At 43.4% G+C, this 20933-nt stretch overlaps 1 protein-coding gene across 1 annotated transcript in view; it reads left to right on the top strand.

Annotated features, from left to right (window-relative positions):
* Nucleotides 1–20933, top strand: part of BICD2 (BICD cargo adaptor 2) — a gene marked incomplete at its 3' end in the record, with an annotated part of 98126 nt that overhangs the window by 62797 nt on the left and 14396 nt on the right. The window contains exons 3-4 of the mRNA XM_080625708.1: nucleotides 14901–15053; nucleotides 20126–20578. Coding sequence (XP_080481834.1) covers nucleotides 14901–15053; nucleotides 20126–20578 — 606 coding nt within the window. The remainder of the gene's footprint in view (nucleotides 1–14900; nucleotides 15054–20125; nucleotides 20579–20933) is intronic.

Genomic DNA, 20933 nt, shown 5'->3' with positions numbered 1-20933 from the left:
AAGCTAAGAGTTTTAGCTCTTTCCCACTCATCCCTCAGGCACTGGACAGTGGAAGAGCCTTACCTCAACTCCTCCCACCCATCTCTGAGACAAAAGATAGGTGGAATCCCATCTCAGCTTTTCCTACCAGTCTTTGAGACAGTGGGCAGTGGAGTCTGATTTCAGATCAGTCTCTCACACATGCTCTAGTCAAATCACGTAAATAATTTTCTTAACTGTGTTTACAGCTTATGAAGCTCACTCATGCTCTTTAGTAAACCTGAAACAAATAACCAGCCAGCACTGGCATCTTTATTCTTCGTTGAAGACCTAGAATTAGGTCTCTGGTTGTGGGCAGCCAAACACTTCACTGAAGGACACAGACAGTTGCCAGCACTCTGATTAGAAAAGCTTTGAGTGGAAGCTGATCTTCAGTCACTGGAAACAAGACACGTTCTATTAGATTCCTTTGACCGTGACTGCCTTACATATTCAGTAATGCAATTGCCTGCAGTCATCTCTCCATATCCTTGCATGCAGCAACACTGCAGGTGCTTGTATCAGCTTTCTTGGCCTTACAGTTAAAACACGGTGAACATACCGTGTCCTGGGCTTCCCAGCAATGTCTCTTCCACCTCTGTTCACATCTCTTCCTCAGGAACTGTAGTAATAGAACAAAGGTAATGGGTTCAAACAGGCAAAGTTCAGATCAGATATAAGGAAGATCTTCCCTGTGAGGGTGGTGAGGCCCTGAAACACAGAAACTGTGGCTGCCCTGTCCCTGGCAGTGTTCAAGGCCAGCTTGGACGGGACTTGAGCAATCTGGTCTAGTGAAAGGTGTCTGTGCCGGTGGCAGGGGGTTGGAGCTGGATGAGCTCTAGGGTCTCTTCCAACCCAAACCATCCCATGAGTCTGTGATTCTGATATTTGACTGTTTTGATTGCTAACAAGCATTTATTTTTTGGAGCTTTCACAATGGTAGGCCATTAAGTTGTTAGATGTGACCCAGTCTGCTCAGAGTGATGGTGGCTGACAAGTCTTCTGTAAATATACAGTAGTCTGATTGCTGAAGTTCTTCAGGTTTCTTTAGCATCATCAGTGAAGGACGGGTATTCCTAAGGTTATAGTTATTGTCCTGGGTTCAGCAGGAGCAGTTATTTCTCTCCTCAGTAGCTGGTGTAGTGCTGTGTTTTTGACTTTAGCCTGAAAACAATGCTGATAACACTGATGTTTTTAGTTGTTGCTAAGTAATGTTTACTCCGATCAAGGACTTCTCAGTCTCATGCTCTGCCAGGGAGGTGGGGCAGAGGAAGGCAGGAGGAAGCAGAGACAGGACACCTGACCCAAACTAGCCGAAGGGGTATTCCATACCCAGCACGTCATGTCCAGTATAGAAACTGTGGGGAGTTATGCAGAAGGCCCATATCTCTGTTCAGGTCAGGCTGAGTATCGGTTGGTGGGTGCTGAGCAGTTGTATTGTGCATCAATGGTGTTTATTGTTTTCTTTTCCTTTTGCCTTTTTAGTTTTATATTCTGTTCCCTAGTTATTTCCCTTATCATTATTATTATTGGTGGTAGCAGTAGTGGTTTTGTGTTATACCTTAGTTACTAGACTGCTCTTATCTCAACCCATGGGATTTACTTTCTTGCGATTCTCCTTCCCATCCCTCCCGGAGTGGGGAAGGAAGAAGCGGGGAAGTGAGAGAACGGCTGCATGGTTCCAAATTACAGGCCACAACAGGTATACACAGAATCACAGAATATTAGGAATTGGAAGAGACCTCAAAAGATCATCTAGTCCAATCCCCCTGCCAGAGCAGGAACACCTAGATAAGGTTACACAGGAAGGCATCCAGGTGGGTTTTGAATGTCTCCAGAGAAGGAGACTCCACAACCCCCCTGGGCAGCCTGTTCCAGTGTTCCGTTACCCTCACTGAGAAGAAGTTTCTTCTCAAATTTAAGTGGAACCTCTTGTGTTCCAGTTTGAGCCCACTACCCCTTGTCTTACCATTGATTGTCACCGAGAAGAGCCTGGCTCCATCCTCATGACACTCACCCTTTATATATTTATAAATGTTAATGACGTCACCCCTCAGTCTCCTCTTTTCCAAACTAAAGAGACCCAGCTCCCTCAGCCTTTCCTAGGCTGAGGGATATGCATCCCACTAGGATTTATAACTAAGATGCTGAATAGTCCTTTGAGTTGCTTTCTGTTTCTCCCTCTTGAGCACACTGGTAACTCATACAGAAAAAAAACACAACAGATCTCCCCTGCAGCCAAGGAAGCAGAGCTTCCATCTTCTGTGTGCCCTAAGTGCTGTATCAGGAGTCATGATTGAAGAAGGCATTGCTTTTATTATAGCAGAGAATAAGCAGAAACAACATTTTATTGTGTTCTCAATTATAGACTCTGCACTACTGGTAAGTGGCCAGAAGTGTGTTAGAGTTGTTTATTACAATGTATTCTAGATTTAAAGTCCTGTGGTTCATGTAGTCTGACGTGTGTTTCTGCATCTTTCTTCCTTTTTTTAAATAAACAGGAAAGGGGGATACATTTTTGATGCAGCTAAATCATATTAAGTTCCCAACGTTATTGCTGTAATATTTTTGAATCTATTGCAAAGGTCAAAGAAACTTGAGGTAATGTTAATCATATAGCAAAAATATGCTTACAGAACACTTCTGTACACACATTCATAGTGTGAAGTAAAATATTTTCCCCATTTTGAATAGTATCTAATCTGTAATGCCACTTATATAGGTGAACAGCTTAAAGAAGTGAAAGTGCTGAAAGATTTATTGTCTTTCATGATAAGAATCTTGGGGAAGCAAGGAAGAAAAAACTGCTTATCGCTAGAGTTTTTTCCAAGCAGAAAGGACAGTAGCAGAGGAGGATTTGCAGCTTTTGGAAGCAGAAGTGTTGAAGAATGGAAAAAGAGGTCTGAATGGCATTAGTGTCAAATGCAGAAAGCAGGAGAAAAGGACATTTTTGATGGAGAGTATGACTTAGAGCAAGGGAAAAGAAGAAGTCTGTAGTGATAATATTTGGATTAATTGGAGTGAGGAAGGCTGGAAAGCTCTGGAAGTTGATGGTAGATTTGATTCCTGTGGAGCAATGGAGCTTATAGTTTTGGCAGTGCAAGAGTTTTGATTACACTGAAGGAAGCTGTAAATAAAGACTTCTGCCTTGCTTCTAGGAGGTACAGAGGGTTGGAGATCCCATGGAGGCAGGGTGAATTGGAAGACAAAAAGAAATGAAAGCAGGGTGGTTAATCTAGAGAAAGAGGCAAGAAGAAAATGGAGAGTTGGGGTTGAATGTTGACGAAGAGCAAGGAGTGAGCTCCTTTCTCTTAAGGAGCTAAACCAAAAGTGTAATGGCTTAGTTGGAGAATATGGGGAGCCTTGCTAGAAAGCCTCTGTAGCAGAGCTTTAAGGGTGGCTTTATGCTTCAGCTTTGTATGCCATATGAAGTTGTCCGAGTGCTGATATAGCCACCAGCAACCCAAAGTTAGCCAGAGTGGGAGAGTTGGACATGGAGGATGGTGGACCAGGTCTACAGCCAAGGTGCTGACAAAAACCATACAAGCAAACAGAACTGTGTGAGAGAGCTGAGAGCTTTGCATGAACTTCTATAAAACCAGGTTGCAGGCTGGTAAGTTACGGAGAAAGGGTATTTTGGTTAAAAAAGAAAAGGACAGTGTTTGTCCTGCTCTGCCTGGTGGGCTACAGTGAGACCTTCTGAGGGTTGCTGTGCTTGGTCATGGTGTGGTTGCTCAGCCTGCAGGACAGGCTGCAGGGTTGATATCCCACATCACTGTGTGCTGCCATTCGCTACGTTGTACAGGAGAGGCTGCAGGAGAAGAGCTCTTAGAAACTGGTGTGTTCATGAGCACTGAATTTGAGAGCAAAGGAGCCGTATGGCATGGCTTTCAATGTAGTGCTGTGGGGGTGAAGATGGTTCTTCCCCACTTCTTCAGGAATTCCATAGCAATGCTTAACTTCTAATGGAAAAGCCTCTGAGCACAAAAGTTCTGGCAGAGCTGATTACCTATGGATTTTTAGGTCCTTCTGGATTCCAGTGTAATGCTCAAATAATACCCCGCAGCAGTGTATAACAGATAGTCATTGATTCATTACTATTGTTTTGAACTGTGTGGACAGGATTGCATTTAAACGATGCTAAAATACACTGAAGGAGTTGCATCTGATGTGAGCAGTGAGGCTGGGGATCAGCTAAGCCTTTTTTTTTTTTTTTTCTTTTTTTGGTGTTTGTTTTTAAGCATGATGAGAGCTGAGTGTTTTTACAAGGAGGAAGCACTGCATGTAGTTGGTAACCATTTGAAACATAATAAAAACACATTCCAAAGAAGATGAATTGTCATGGAAATTCAGTTGGCTTGCTTTTCACATACTCAAGGAGGTATCTGCTTGTAGTTTCTCTGTTGTTGTGCACTGATATATTCAAAAGGAAGATATTAACAGCAGTTTCTTTTGCTGTAATGGGTGCTGCCTAGAAACTCAGAGTCCAAAACTGAATTAATACTGGAAATGGGGGTCTTCAAAGTCACCATTTGAACACTGTGTTGAACACTGTGTATTTTCAGATTTTAAAGAAATGTTAAAATAAGTTACTGTCCTTCTGACATGATGAAGCTACATGATTCTCAAAGTCTTAATTCAGATTCCATGATCCTCTGTTGTGTGGGGACTTGTAGGTAGCACGCTTGCTGTGCCCGGTGATCTTTTCATTGTTCTGGTCTAATTAAATTGCTAGGTGCCTATCAGAGCTGCAGGAAGAGCAGGATGAGTCTTTCTTGTTAGTCACAGCTCCAGTAACCTCCATCACAACCTTTAGCCTGCCCAGGGTGTCTTGACTAGCATGAGCGGTGGAGGGAGGAAGTCTCTTGTATGCAACTGTGATCTTATAAAAAATGTGAAATCGATATGCAGTATTGCAGGAGTAGCTGGAAATGCTCTTATCAGTGAAATCATGGCTTGAAGTTACTTTACAAACTTAATTCAGGTTTGTTCTCCCCCTCCCTCCCCTCAGTGAAAACTTCTGCTGTGCTGGCAGCACTGTTTTAGGATGCAGAAGCAGGTTTGCCTTGTTGCACCTGGGCTTGGCACTGCTTCCATTGAAGTAGATGACCCTTGGCCATCCAAGCAGGCAAGATTTGTTTAGGTCAGAGTGGAATTCTTTTGAAAATAGGAAAGAGCATGTACTACTTTATGCCACAAAGCAGTACTGTGATATGCTTGGGAAAAAGATTTGCTTTGTTTCACCTAGCAGTTCTGTGTTGATGGACTGGCTTAGAACAGCACCTGAGATTTGCGTTCAAGTCACATTCTGTAGGTTTTAAGAACATGGCTTGTGACAAAACACCACTTGAACAGAAACATAAGAAGCCAGTTGAGGGGCTGTGCCTGTACCATCAGAAATAACATTGGGCTGATGCCATGCTTGGGACCGTATCAAAATCTGTTCCTTTTTTTTACCCTGTGTTTTGGCTTTGAAGTTTAGTTTTGATGTACTTTACTGGTATTCCTCTTGATCCTTTTTTTAGGGGAAATAAGTTTGGGGTGGTAATGTACCAAGTATTCCTCCCTAGCTCTCCATATATGCCCAGTGGATCATCTGTAGATGGAGGGGGTCCAGATTCTTTTGACATTGCTCGGTATTCTTTCCCTCTAGTGAAATTGGTGATTGTAGCAAACTCATTAACCCTGCTACTTTCAAGCATTTAATTGCCCAGAGGGAGGTGTCTGCTGCTGTGAGAGTTGAGCAGGTGAGAGAAACCCAGCGTAGCTGGCATTGCCATGAACCAAAGCTGCCTGTCCTCTGTGGGGTAGACTGATAGGGGAACACTGAACAGAATATGCAGGTATTCAGTAATCGCATGCAGTGAAATCCAGTCTGCTTCTGCACAGGGTAGCTTAGATCTGGAAGCAAAGAGGTATCCTTGGGTTTCCTTAACTGGGTTATTCTGACTCCCCAGTGTTGCAGAGATTGAAAAAAATGACTGATTTAATCCTGATAAATAACAGATTAGTCAGCAGTTCTAGGAGCAGTATTGGGACTACTCACGGCTAACTGGCAATGTAGATGGGTGTCAGCAGAGGCACTAACTGCTTCTGAAAATGGGGTGCCACTGCTTGTGCTCTCATGGTATTTTGCCCTAAAATGAAGAATCTAGAATAAAGACTTGCCCTTTCTGTGTTTTGATGATGGTGGTGTATGTTCTGGTGGTTATTCTAACAGAGCTGTTTGATCTTCACAATGTCTCGGCCATTTGAGTTCGTAGGAGCTTGGACAAAAGCTCTTGTGGGAGGAAAAGCTAGCATGGGGTCAATGAACATAGCTTTTTTTCATGACAAAGGGACTCTTCTGTTTTGCTGTAAATTTGCCTACATGTAGATTTTTATATAGTATAATTTTATTCAAATGAATTAAATTCAGTTTAATCCAAAGAGTTCTTAGAAAAATAATGGCCAAAGATGGATTTTTTTTTTTTTTTTCCTTCCTTTATGGAAATATAGGTCAGTGGCATAATAACAGGCACAGAGTGTGTACTTTCTGAGTGGAGAAAGCAGGATCTTACTAGTTACTGGTACACAGCTTCAGTGCACCATGTTCTCCATGTAGGACTTGTCTACTCCCTCCACAGTGTGTCCTGCAAGGAAAAGGCTACTGTGGCGTAAGTATATTCAGAGCGACTGACCCTGTGGTACTTTTGGCTTTTCAAAGCCTCTTGTAGCTCTAAGATAATAGTTGAAAAACAGAGGAAATCTGTGGAAACAGCTTTTGGTCATTGCTTGCTGTGTCCCCACGTCTGTTTGTTTCTGAAGAATACAAGCTCGATGTAACACACTGTCTGAAATGCAGCTGTGAAAAGGGAAGGAGGTTTCATAATATGTATGAAGTAATTGTATTAAGTCATCAGTAATTTTCTAAAGTCTGTCCTGCAAAGTGGTAAACAAGGCTGCTGGAAGATTGGTAAGATTGGGTAGTGTAAACTAAGCACTTTCCACATCCAGGAGGTGTGGCACCTTGTGAAAACAGGCCATTAATGTTGGGAGTGCAAATTTAGCCAAAGCTTTTTTCTCATGCTTTACATAGAAATTAGTTATGGCAAAATTAAGTCAATAGGAGACCTCTAATCTTCAGTACTGTACTAACTGCTACTTTTTTGTCAACATTGTTTTAGTTGTAAATTCTGTTAAGTCTGTTGTGTACATGGTATCTAGTGCTGCAGACCCATAAACTTACTCCTGGCCTGCTGCCACACTGCCAGTGTTAAATCTGCCTGAGAAGGACTGTCACCACTGTAAATGGGTTATAAACTTTAAAATAGGCCTTTAATATTAAAGCAAGAAATATGAGTAAGAAAATAAATGAGCCTCCAACAGACCTTGGAACAGGGGAGGGCAGTTTTTAATTAACAAGAGAATCTTGTACTTACGACTATTGAAAATGTGTGGTTTGTGGATATTCCCGGTGGGACAAACTTAACATGGATTTGCAAAGGGACAACAGCAGAGTGCAACTACAGTTTTAGACTACAGAGCACAGCACAGAGTAGTTCTTCTCTAATGTCATTAAGTGGGAGGGTTTTGGTCAATAATTCTCACAATAACAGAAGTATGTTAAAATCAGAAGACAAAGGTAACAATGAAAAAAGAACTTGACCAGGGAGAAAGGCATTTAGAAGCTATCAGTGGGCTAGAAAAAGAAGTTTATGGAAATACTAAAACATTAGACTTGTTTTGGCTTGGTTATGAACAAGCAAGACTGTTCAGGATATCAGCTGCCATTATGTCAAGGAAAGGTCTGGTGGTGTTGAAGGCATTCCCTGCCACATCCTCACCATTACTGCCAGCTCATCACTGTGTCTGTCCTGAGGCTGTTCTGTACCAAGTTATCACAGTAGGTTTCATGTTTTTTACTTTCCTAAGACACCTGATGCATTAGAGGAGTCTAAATTGTATGCTTCAGTTGGGAAATTAAACCCTGAGAGCTTTCAAGGTTTGAAATCAATTTCATCAAATTACTGTTTCCAAGCTTGCTGTGTGATCTCTTGTTCTGTGACTCTTTAGAGCCACCACTGCTTCTCCAGGCAGAGCAGTATCTCACTTGTAGGTTTTATGGCTCTTTTCTCTGGAGTGCAGGTATAGGGGAGACTGATTTTGATTATTAGCTTTTGATAAGCAGTCTCAATCTGAAATATATAAAAAAAGGTATGTTTGATTTCACAATGTGAGTGTATATATATATGTGTCACTTTATATATTTAATTAAATGTGACTTAGAGCTACTATTTGAAATACATATTTATTACTAATTTATTCCCCTAAGCGTGGGCTGTAGACAAAACTGAGAAGAGACAGCAAAGGCTCTGTATGCTTCTGATGTACGTCTAGCTAGTCTATTGTTCATTCTGTTTTCCTGGAAGCATGCTTCATCTAAACAGTCCCTTGCTAGTTTGCGTCCACAGGGAGAACTATTGCAGTCAGAGCTTGAGTTCAGCTATTCCTGAGGTGTATCTGAGTTCAGTTGTCCTCCAGGGAAGGACATCCCTGTGCTCTACCCAAACCTGGCAGAATGATGGACAAGCCTTGAATGTAGAGGGCTGTTGTCTCAGTTACTGAGCTCTTTTCTTCCTTTTCCTTTCAGCTTGAGGGAAGACCTCAAGCTTGTTTCATTAGCATCTGAAAATACAAATGCAGCACATGGAAAACCTTTCAAAACCTGCTTTGGGTCACGTTGGGTAGCAGTGACCCTTCTTAGAGCTGGCTTGGCTCAGCCAGCCTTTCTGGAGTCAAAGGTGACAGCTACCTAAAAATTTATTGTCAGGCCTTGGAAGGGTTAAATCTTTTCTTTGTGGCAGTGAAGGACATGGAAAGCTGCTAAGCATTTAGATTTGAAATTTGAAAAGCAGCTGTAGATGGATTCAAGAAGTCATCCTCTGATCTCAGAGACTTATCAGTGCCCCCACTTCTGATCACAAGGCTCATTCCAGTCCTCCCAGCTTCTTCTACAGCACTGATCTGTTTGTTTCTGTGAAGGTATTGCACCACTGCTGCTGTGTCTGTGGGCTTGTGCCAGTGCCAGTGTTTAGTGCCCAGTGGACTCCTAGACAAAGACCACCCATTAGGGGTCAAGGGGGGTGTGTTTTTATCCTCACCTGGGTTGTAAGCTTGCAGTTGGAGAGAATCGCTAGAGCAAGGCTTCATCCTTATACAAAGAACTTAGTCAAAAGTAAGGGGTGTATCAAGTGTTCAGATGTTAACCCTCCTCATGACAATGAAGGAGTTTGAGAATGTGCTTTGGATTTGACTCTGAACTGGATCAAATGTTTGAACAGATACCAAGCAACACATTAAGTAATGGAATGTACGTACTGTAGTGAGACTTAATGCTGACTAAGCAGTTGTCAGTTTTAAGTGGCTCCAGAATATGCTATGCAAACTGAGTCTCAGCTCAGGTCTCTTAATATTGTGTAGAAAAGAAATTCATGACAGTGCATTTCTTTGTTCTCCAATGTTGTGATAACCCATTCTTAATGTCACAGCTTTCTATTTAATGGTTTAAAAAAAAAGAAAATCAATAAATGTTGAGCTGAGTACATCAGTAGGTGGTGACACAGCATTAATCACAACTAAAGAAAATCCTGAGGTGTATGTATCCATGCTAAGAGGCTTTGTCATAGATTCATAGACTGGTTTGGCTTGAAAGGACCTTAAGATCATCTAGTTCAAATCCTTTTTACAAGTCCAGGTAGATGACGTCAGCTGCTCTGCCCCTATCCATCGGTTCTGTGGTCCCATCATAGAAGGCCACCAAATTTGGTCAGGCAGGATTTCCCCTTAGTGAAACCATGTTGGCTGTTACCAACCACCTTGTCTTTCCTGTGCTTCAGCATGGTTTTGAGGAGAATCTGTTCCATGATCCTGCCAGGCACAGAGTGAGACTGACTGGTCTGTAATTCCCTGGGTCTTCCATTTTCCCCCTCTTGAAAATGGGGGTTGTATTTCCCTTTTTCCAGTCGTCAGGAACTTCACCTGACTGCCATGATTTTTCAAATATAATGGACAGTGGCTTAGCAACCTCATTTGCCAGCTCCTTCAGGACCTGTGGATGGATTTCATCAGGTCTCACGGACTTGTCATGGGGTAAGTGTTTGGGTAGCCACAGAATCCCAGACTGTTTTGGGTTGGAAGGGACCTTAAACCTCATCCAGTTCCAACCCCTTGCCACGGGCAGGGACACCTTCCACTAGAGCAGGTTGCTCCAAGCCCCTGTGTCCAACCTGGCCTTGAATACTGCCAGGGATGGGGCAGCCACAGCTTCTCTGGGCACCCTGTGCCAGCGCCTCAGCACCTTTCACAGGGAAGAGCTTCTGCCTAAGAGCTCATCTCAATCTCCCCTCTGTCAGGTTAAAGCCATTCCCCTTGTCCTGTCCCTACAGGCCCTTGTCCAAAGCTCCTTTCCAGGTTTCCTGTAGCCCTTTTAGGCACTGGAGCTGCTCTAAGATCTCCCCTTCAGGAGCCTTCTCTTCTCCAGGCTGCCCCAGCCCAGCTCTCTCAGCCTGGCCCCAGAGCAGAGCTGCTCCAGCCCTCACATCATTCATAATGAGAGGACAGGTAAATAAAAAAAAAACCTGAAAAAACCCCAAATTAATAAATAAAACAATATTAAAATAATTAAAAACCCCCAAAACCCAGCCACCCCACAACCAGAACCAAGGCCATTTGTGTACTTTTGCTATCAAAGTTTCAGTGCAGCTGTTTGTTTTTCATTAAAACTTCAGAGCTGTTTGGGAGCATTATCCTGAAACATCCTACATGAGATCATAAAGCATGTGCAAGAAAACGGAGGGATCAGGCCTAGTCAGCATGGGTTCATGAGGGCAGGTTGTGCTTGACCAACCTGATCTCCTTCTATGATTAAGTGACCTGCCTGTTCATGACGGGGAGGCTGTGGACATTGTCTATTTGGACTTAAGTAAAGCATTTGACACTGTCTCCCACAGTTTTCTCCTGGACAGATTGGCTTTCTCCTGGACAGATTGGCTGTTCATGACCTGGACAGGAGGATTCTTCACTGGTTTGGAAACTAGCTGAATGGTAGATCAGAAAGAGTGGTGGTGAATGGCAGCACATCTAGTTGGAGACTGGTCACTAGTGGTGTCCCTCAGGGCTCAGTGTTAGGGCCAGTGTTGTTTAATATCTTCACTGATGATCTGGATGAGGGGATCGAGGGCACCCTCAGTAAATTTGCAGATGACACCAAGTTGGGTGGGAGTGTTGATCTGCTGGAGGGTGGGAAGCTCTGAAGAGGGATCTGGACAGGCTGGATTGATGGACTGTGGCCAATGGGATGAGGTTCAACAAGGCAAAGTGCCGGTCCTGCACTTGGGCCACAACAATCCTGTGGAACATGCCAGGCTTCAGAATGGTGGCTGGAAACTGCTCATGGGAAAGGACCTAGGGTTGCTGATTGACAGAGCCAAACATGAGCAGCTTGTGCCCAGGCAGCCAAGAAGCCAATGGCGTACTGGCCTGTATCAGAAATAGCATGGCCAGCAGGGCCTGAGCAGTGATTGTCACCCTGTACTGGGCACTGGTGAGGCCGCACCTTGAACCATGTGTCCAGTTCTGAGCCCCTCACTACAAGGGAGACATCGAGGTGCAGATATCCTGCAGGGGACAAAAATCAGATGAGGAGGTGAAATATGTGCAACTCACAGCACATTTATTCTCCTGCAGAAAGTGTGGAAAATAGCATCCTAGTTGTTTATCATAGTTTACACGCAAGCAAGGGTGGATTCAAACTGGTCCCTGTGATTTCTAGCACTGTGCAGCCCAGAGGAACTCTGCAGAACTCTGCCAAGGCAAAGCTGAGAGAATGAAAATGCTGAAGACAAGCTTTCTAGCAGCAGGAGCAGGGTTGGTCTATGGCCTTTAGATCAGTCAAAATCACAGTCTTTTCCTAGGCAGGATGCATGGGAGGCTTCTGTGTAGTGGGAATATTCTTTAGGTTGAGAAGTTGAGGAATTTGGTCAGGTAGATGAATACTCAGCAGCCATTGGTTCTCCACTGTGGTAATTGATACTTTAAAGTGCTGTGTGATTTGCTTTAGGTGGAAGTAGGATTTCGTAAAGCTGAGAGCCCAGCCTAGGCCCTTGTCCCCTGTATTGTAGGCAGAGGAGGAAGGAAGAAGCCATTGAAGGAATAAGAGTTACACAAAGGTTAAAACTTATCGGTAGGTCAGCTCACTATGTCTATAGACTTGGGGAATTGTAAAGCACCACCTGTGAGGACATGTGCAGTGTCTGTCTTAAAACACATAAATACCACTTTCCATATAGATAATAGAAAAATCTGATTAAGGAAGGATGCAGTAGCTTCACTTCCCTACAGAAAAAAATCTTGCCATTTGGTCAGATGTATGAGCTAGCATGGCACCCAGTTTAACTCTGCAGCTTGCAAGCATGCACGTTTATTTGACAAGAAAATGTTAACAGCAAGCTGAATGCACAGCTCACTAAACAGCCAATAAATCTGGGTTGTATCTTCCTTCCCCAGTCAGGAAGCAAGGGAGCTATTTTTAAATCTGGCCTTTCTGTACGCACTGAAATGGAATGATTTTTTTCTTGTGGTAGGCTGAACATGGCAGTACTTTCACATTAAGTAACGAGCTCTTACTGTTGCTCTGAATTAAATGGGCAGGATTAGGCAGAAACCATTCCTTCTTCAGAAAAGTCTGGCTCCAGTGATTTCTCCAGGCACTGACCTCTGCAAAGATTAAATCATGAAGGGAGGAAGAGGAGCAATGCAGCCTGAATGGTGGGGAGAGCAGCTCACCAGTAGCTTTGTGGGAGGTCTTTCATTTCACTTCGGAACGGGGTGAAACTTCAGAACATTTTACTCAGGAATGGGGAAAATTATGGATAAGATCTACTAATTTGTGCAAAACTCTTTTTGATACCTACAACAGGATATCCTGCAGGGTACAAAAATCAGAAGAGGAGGTGGAATATGTGCAACTCATAGCACATTTATTCTCCTGCAGAAATTGTGGAAAATAGCATCCTAGCTGTTTATCATAGCTTACATGCAAGCAAGGATGAATTCAAACTGATCCCTGTGATTTCTAGCACCGTGCAGGCCATAGGGGCTCCTTGCAGAACTGCCAAGGCAAAGCTGAGAGGATGACTGGCTGTTAAACAGTTTGGGTTGTCTGGCTGAAGGCTCTTTCTGCCAAACGCAAGAGGTCTTCTTTGCAGTTGTTAAGGAGGAAGAAGTCAGGATGTGAATTCGTGTCAGCCTGTAGCCTTCGGATACCTGCATGCACCTTTCGCTATGCGTCCTGGGTCCGTGCAAAGATAGAGCCAACAGTTGCTTAGGCCTGGAGTATGGAATGTAGCAACTTTTCATTTGCATTGCTGTGCTGTAGTGTCTGGTTTCAGCAATTAATGTTGATTTTGAGCTTCTCAATGTGCTGGGAAGCAGTGGTCTTCATTGCGAAAAATAAGCAGGCAGGTTTCTAGCATATTATCTTTCTGTACCTGACTTGTGGGGAGCTATAATTTACATGTATTGGTCTTAACAGTTCCAGGTGATTCTGTGTTTGTGTTCAGAGCGTATCAGATTCAAGTTTGTTCCTGCTGTGAACATTTCCTTTATCTCTTAGCTTTCTGTATTGATCTGTTGATACCTGTGTTGTGTTTCTTCTCTGTATTCCTGCTGCACACTTGCAAAGGGACTGAGACTGGATTTTAATAGTTGATGACATTCCTGTTTCTAACCAAAAGTGGAGAACGCTAAGGGAAGCTGAGTCTGTATACCAGAGGATGAGGCTTTCCCAGCTAGGCTGCTAGGTAGATGGAACCAGAAAAAAAAATGCATAACCTGCCTAGCTGAATTGGTAGGCAGCCTCTTTCATGAGCTCACCTTTGTTTCGCACTGATTTAGAACTGTTTGGAAAACCATCCTGTCACTTCACAGGTACAGCTGCTAAAATATCTGGACACTATTTTCATAGGCAACTATACTGCCTATTTTCCCATTTCTGAAGAAATTTCTGCTAATGTTTCAGGATGTATTTTCCCCTTTGTTTTAATTGAGGATTTAAAATGTGGCTTGAAGGAAAATAATGTTGAAAAAACAAGGGCTAAGTACAGTGGGCCATTCACACAGCTGTATATGTGCTAGCTCAATTTATTTGTCTCTGTATAGTAACAAAAGATCTAAAGATCATCCTACATCAGTATATTAAATTTTTAATTTTTTTTTTGTTTGTTTGTTTTGTTTGGGTTTTTTTAGGTCTTTCTTTGAGGTCTTGGGGTTGCACAAGTCTTGGGGCTAAGGGGAGGGAACATTTTATAAGTCAACCAGAGTTGCTATTTCTTTCTACCTGGGATCTTGGATTTCATTCAGGGTTTAACTCGTTGTCTCTCTCCAAAGGGTTTCATGAGAACATATTTCCAAATTATTGCATTGGGCATAAAGGGAAGATCTGTTGAAAAGCAGCAGCAAATACATGTCCAAATGTCTGGAGTCATCTGCATCTGTCTGTCTCTTGTGAAAAGGCCCATCTTGTTTAAGTGTTAACAGATCCAGGCATTGACTTCTGATCTGGAAAACTTTTGACAGCTAGTGAGACACAGGTGTGAATGTTGGGTTCTCTGCTTGCTCATTGACTTTTCTCTGAGTCAGGGGTGAGAATTTGTAAGAGAAGACAGAAAACAAAATCTAATTATTGTGTATAAATGACTTGGGTTTCTGTACATCATTTGGGAGAGTGGGGGAGCTGGGAGGAAGAATTTGTTTGAATAGAATCTAATTGATTAGCGCATATACGGAAAATTAATGATACCTGTCCAAATCACCATCATTGTGGGGTTCATTTGTTTTTCCAGGTCAATCAGAATGTGGAGATCCAAAGGGCCCGTCTACGAGATGATATTAAGGAATATAAATTCAGAGAAGCACGTTTGCTGCAAGACTACACTGAGCTTGAAGAGGAAAACATCTGTCTCCAGAAACAAGTGTCTGTTCTGAAGCAAAACCAGGCAAGTTTTTCAAAATAATGAGCATTGCTTTGGTAGCAACAGTTAATTCCTGTGTTACAGCATGGTTCTGTCTCATTTCAGCATCCAACCACTTATTTTTTTGTACCGCTTTTGAGACGATAATCTCTTTTTTAGTACCAAGAGTTGTCCCAAAATGTTCAAGTCCTTTCTGTCTCTGTTTATGCACTGTCTTAAGACTTTATTGCTTCTACTTTGACCTCCAAGTCATTCCACTGCCTTCTCTGTCTTTCATGGAAGTGAAGTTTCTACCAGTCTGCTTTGTTACTTGGTTTAGTCTTTGCTACACTAGTTTTTCAATGTCTCTTTGCAGTACTCTCCCATCTACCCATCCATCCACCTGTTCTCTTCTACAGTATCTGTAAGTGGGTATATTTCTGAACATGTTTATAATGCTACTTATTTCTTACTTTGTTTCTCCGGTTGCATACTCTTCCTCTCCTGCAGCTACTCTCATTAAACATGGGCTACTATTACATTTGCTCCACAATGTCAGATCTGGGTGACTGCTCATCTAAAAGGTCACATTTTTAATTGCACAGTTCCAGCTATTTTCAGAATTTTAGAAAACTGCATTTTTTGAACAACTGAAGAATTTTCCTGAGTCACCATTAGCAGAGGTAGTTAGCTTAGATGTGTGTTAGATGTGGCCTTTGGCATGATTTGCTTATCTTCACCTGTCAGATGGGGACTTGCTATTTTTATTCTTCAGGTTATCACAGTATCACAGTATGTTAGAGATTGGAAGGGACCTCAAGAGATCATCTAGTCCAATCCCCCTGCCAGAGCAGGAACACCTAGATAAGGTTACACAGGAATGTGTCCAGGCGGGTTTTGAATGTCTCCAGAGAAGGAGACTCCACAACCTCCCTGGGCAGCCTGTTCCAGTGTTCTGTCACCCTCACTGAGAAGAAGTTTCTTCTCAAGTTTAAGTGGAACCTCTTGTGTTCCAGTTTATACCCATTACCCCTTGTCTTATCATAGTTTGCCATTGAGAAGAGCCTGGCTCCATCCTCATGACACTCCCCCTTTATATATTTATATACACTAATAAGGTCCCCCCGCAGTCTCCTCTTCTCCAAACTATAGAGACCCAGCTCCCTCAGCCTTTCCTCATAACGGAGATGCTCCACTCCCTTAATCATCTTAGTTGCCCTGCGCTGGACTCTCTCCAGCAGGTCCCTGTCCTTCTTGAACTGAGGGGCCCAGAACTGGACACAATATTCCAGATGCGGTCTCACCAGGGCCGAGTAGAGGGGAAGGAGGACCTCTCTCGACCTACTGACCACCCCCTTCTAATACACCCCAGGATGCCATTGGCCTTCCTGGCCACAAGGGCACAGTGTTGGCTCATGGTCATCCTGCTGTCCACTAGGACCCCCAGGTCCCTCTCCCCTACACTACTCTCTAACAGGTCGTTCCCCAACCTATACTGGAACCTGGGGTTGTTCCTGCCCAGATGCAGGACTCTACACTTTCCCTTGTTATATTTCATCAAGTTTCTCCCTGCCCAACTCTCCAGCCTGTCCAGGTCCCGCTGGATGGCAGCACAGCCTTCTGGCGTGTCAGCCACTCCTCCCAGCTTAGTGTCGTCAGCAAACTTGCTGACAGTACACTCAATTCCCTCATCTAAATCATTGATGAATATATTAAATAATACTGGTCCCAATACTGACCCTTGAGGCACTCCACTAGATACAGGCCTCCAACTGGACTCCGCCCCATAGACTACAACTCTCTGGCTTCTGTCCTTCAGCCAGTTCGCAGTCCATCTCACTACCTGATCATCCAGGCCACACTTCCTCAATTTAGCTATGAGGATGCTGTGGGAGACTGTGTCAAATGCTTTGCTGAAGTCAAGGTAGACCACATCCACCGCTCTGCCATCATCCATCCACAATGTTATTTCCTCATAAAAGGCTAGGAGGTTGGTCAAGCATGACTTCCCCTTGGTAAAGCCATGTTGACTGCCCCTCATAACCCTCTTATCCTTGACATGCCTTAAGATGGCATCAAGGATAAGGTGTTCCATCACTTTCCCAGGGATGGAGGTGAGGCTGACCGGTCTATAGTTACCCGGGTCCTCCTTCTTGCCCTTTTTGAAGACTGGAGTGACATTTGCTTTCCTCCAGTCCTCAGGCACCTCTCCCGTTTCCCAAGACTTGGTAAAGATGATGGAGAGTGGTCTAGCAATGACTTCCGCCAGTTCCCTCAGCACCCGCGGGTGCATCCCATCTGGACCCATGGATTTATGGATGTCCAGATTGCTCAACTGGTCCCTAACCCATTCCTCATGGACTAAGGCAAACCGCTCCAGTGACCTGACTTCATCTGAGGTCTCAGGAGTACAGGGTTCTTCAGGACTGCCTCCGGCAGAGTAGACTGACACAAAGAAGGCATTCAATAACTCTGCCATCTCTGTATCTTCTGTCACCAGGGCACCCATCCCGTTCACCAGTGGGCCAACCTTGCCTCTGGTATTAGTTTTATCAGCTATGTATTTGAAAAAGCTCTTTCTGTTGTCCTTGACCCCTCTGGCAAGATTTAATTCTAAGGAGGCCTTAGCCATCCTAGCTGCCTTCCTACATCCTCTAGCAGCAGCCTTATATTCCTCCCGAGTGGCCAGCCCCTCCTTCCATGACCTATAAACTCTGCTCTTCCACTTGAGCATACCCAGCAGTTCCTTATTCAGCCACGCAGGTCTCCTGGCCCTCTTCCTTGACTTCCTACGTGTCGGGATGCTCAGCTCTTGAGCTTGGAATAAGCAATTCTTGAATGCCAACCAACTATCTTGGGCCCCTTTACCTTCAAGCAGCCTTGCCCATGGGACTTCCCCTAGCAATTGCTTGAAAAGGCCAAAGTTTGCCCTGCTGAAGTCCAGGGTTGCAATTCTACTTGCTATTGTACTGGTCCTACCACACAAGATCCTGAATTCCACCATCTCGTGGTCGCTGCAACCAAGGCAGCCCTCAACCCTTACTGCTTCGACCAGACCCTCCTTGTTAGTGAGGATGAGATCCAGCAGCGCTCCTCTCCTGGTTGGCTGATCCACCATTTGCATGAGGAAGTTATCATCCATACACTGGAGGAACCTCCTGGACTGTGGCTGGGTTGCTGAGTAGTCCTTCCAGCAAACATCAGGGAAGTTAAAATCCCCCATGATGACCACGGCCTGTGACTGTGAGGCCGCTCTCAGCTGCTTGTAGAAGGCCTCATCAACTTCCTCACCCTGATCTGGTGGCCTGTAACAGACACCCACAACAGTATCGCCCCTGCCAGCCTGCCCCTTAATTCTCACCCACAGACTCTCAACTCGCTCATCCCCTGTTCCTGGACAGAGCTCAGTACATTGTAGCTGCTCTCGCACATAAAGAGCAACCCCACCACCCCGCCTGGCTGGCCTGTCTTTCCTGAAAAGGACATAGCCCTCCATGAGTATATTCCAGTCATGCGAGCTGTCCCACCACGTCTCTGTAATTGCCACCAGATCATAATCTCCTGACTTAACAGGAACTTAGGTTCTCATCATCCTCATTGTATAAATAAAACTTGAGGTGCTATTGAGGAAATGGTATAATATTCCTGAAATACAAGCTCCTGGAAAAAAAAGTAGTGTTAATATCATTTGTTGTAATGAGCACATAGCAAAACCTTATTAGGATTTGCTTCAGAACTCCTTCAGGGTTTGGAATGAAAGCTGCCCCTCCAAGCAAGGTATTTGGGATATTGACTGTATTTCATTTATCTCCAGGTGAAATTCCATGTCAGTGTTTTTTTCACTTTGGCCTTGCTCATGTGCCCAAAATAGGGACATTTTTATTTCATTCATTATACTTGGAGGAGCAAGTGGAAGCTCAGTGTTCACATTCTAAAATACCAATATTCAAGAGGGCTGTCATTCTGGGTTGAGCAAACTTTGGCTCAGATGCTGTCTTGCTTGTCAATTACTAGTAATTATTGGCTACCTGTTTGTATTCTGCAACCTTTGGAAGTAGACTGCAATCTTGAATATTTGAGCTCATATATAGACATGTATAGAACAAAGAGCTAATTCTGTTCATGGCAGTGGATTATTACTAATCTGACTTGATGAATTTCGGTAAGCTTTCATTATTCTACTGACAAACTAGAAGAAGCCATCATGTTTTCCCAGGCATAACTTGCAAAACTGAATTAGCATAATTGGTTCCTCGTTTTTAAATCAGGTGTGGTTCAGCACCACCAGATTGGTATATGTTGGCATCTAAAATTCCTTTAGCAGCTGGCAAAAATAAATGTATCATGTGGCATGTTTTCCTTTCAAGGTTAAGATAAAGTATTCTTTAGGCATTTTTGGTTTTGTTCAAGGGATTCAAAATTTTAGCCCAGCTGTTGGTGTTCATAACTTCAGTGTAAGAGAGGTTTAAAAAAAGGCAATTTTATACATAAAACTTAGACGTGAGAACAAATTTAATGTAGCAGCATTGGGAGTCTGAAGTGTAGAGTCTATAAATTGTAGCTCTCTCAAAATGTGCTGAAATGATGATGGTGACAGAGAGGATAAAATTTTTTATTTTGAATATCTAAAAGCAGAGTTTGATTGCTGCATCCCAACAGTTTTAAGCCTGGTGGCATATTCTGACAGCAGTGCAGCAGAGTGTCAGAAGCATAGCTTTGTAATGCTGGATTTTGAAAATGTTGAGCTTGAATTTGTGAGAAGGTTGGACAGGGAATTTGTTAATCAAACAGAGAAGGAATTTTCATAATGTGCTAGGAAAGCCTGTTTTGTGATTCTTTTATCACATCCTGTATCTCCCACCTGTCTCAGTTAAGCTGGAATAGATCAGCTGGTTTGTGGTTTGCTTAGAAATTTTCTTCCATGCTCTTTGTGAAGGTAAGTTGTGTAAGCAGCTTAGAGTCAAAGTGCCAAAACTAGACTCTAGTACTGAAAAAAATGAATCTATTCTCACCATATTTGCTGAACCAAACATTCAAAAGTAAAATTATTTGGTGTCTTGCAGGCAGACATTTTCATTACTGTTTCCCTGTGCCCCCCGTGTTTGTATAATCTCCAGGTGGAGTTTGAAGGCCTGAAACATGAAATCAAAAGGCTTGAGGAGGAAACAGAATTTCTCAACAGCCAGCTAGAAGATGCCATACGGCTGAAGGAGATCTCCGAACGCCAGCTTGAGGAAGCCTTAGAGACACTGAAGACAGAGCGGGAGCAGAAGAACACCCTTCGTAAGGAGCTCTCTCACTACATGAACATCAACGACTCCATGTACAACAGCCACCTCAATATCTCTTTAGATGGTCTTAAGTTCAGTGATGAGGCCACAGAGCCCAATAATGATGAAATCATGAATGGATTTGAACAAAACTGCCTCAGCAAACTCAGCAATGGCAAGAATAGTACATCAACACCCAAGAAAAATGAAAGCTTCCCACCAGCCCCAAGTCTGGTTTCAGATCTTCTAAGTGAATTAAACATTTCTGAAATCCAGAAGCTGAAACAACAGCTTGTACAGGTATATGGGCTTCCTAAACAACTGTGTACTTCCAAATAGCTGCTAGAGTTTACTGGGGTTGTTATTTCAGTCTTTTCAGTATCTCACATGGACAGCATACAGTATGAACTATATTTGTAAAGGCTCTGATTGATTTAGAACTTGAGGGTGTTAAAAGTTTGTCAGTGAAAAACTGTAGCGTGCTGCTGTTCTCATGTGCGGAAAAATTAGCAGTCATGTCCTGTGTTTGGAGGACAATTGTAGTGCATCTTCTGTGCAGCACATGGTGTGTCTACTTCATTGTGTCCCTAGCAAGAAAGATAGTACTTTGTTTAAAAATAGATAGTTACCCCAGTCATCTTCATCAAAAGTTTTG

The sequence above is a fragment of the Psittacula echo genome, assembly GCF_963264785.1.
Source record: "Psittacula echo genome assembly, chromosome: 9".
NCBI lineage: Eukaryota > Metazoa > Chordata > Aves > Psittaciformes > Psittacidae > Psittacula > Psittacula echo.
Note: the sequence above shows the minus strand (reverse complement) of the source record. Positions and strands in the feature narration are given on the sequence as shown.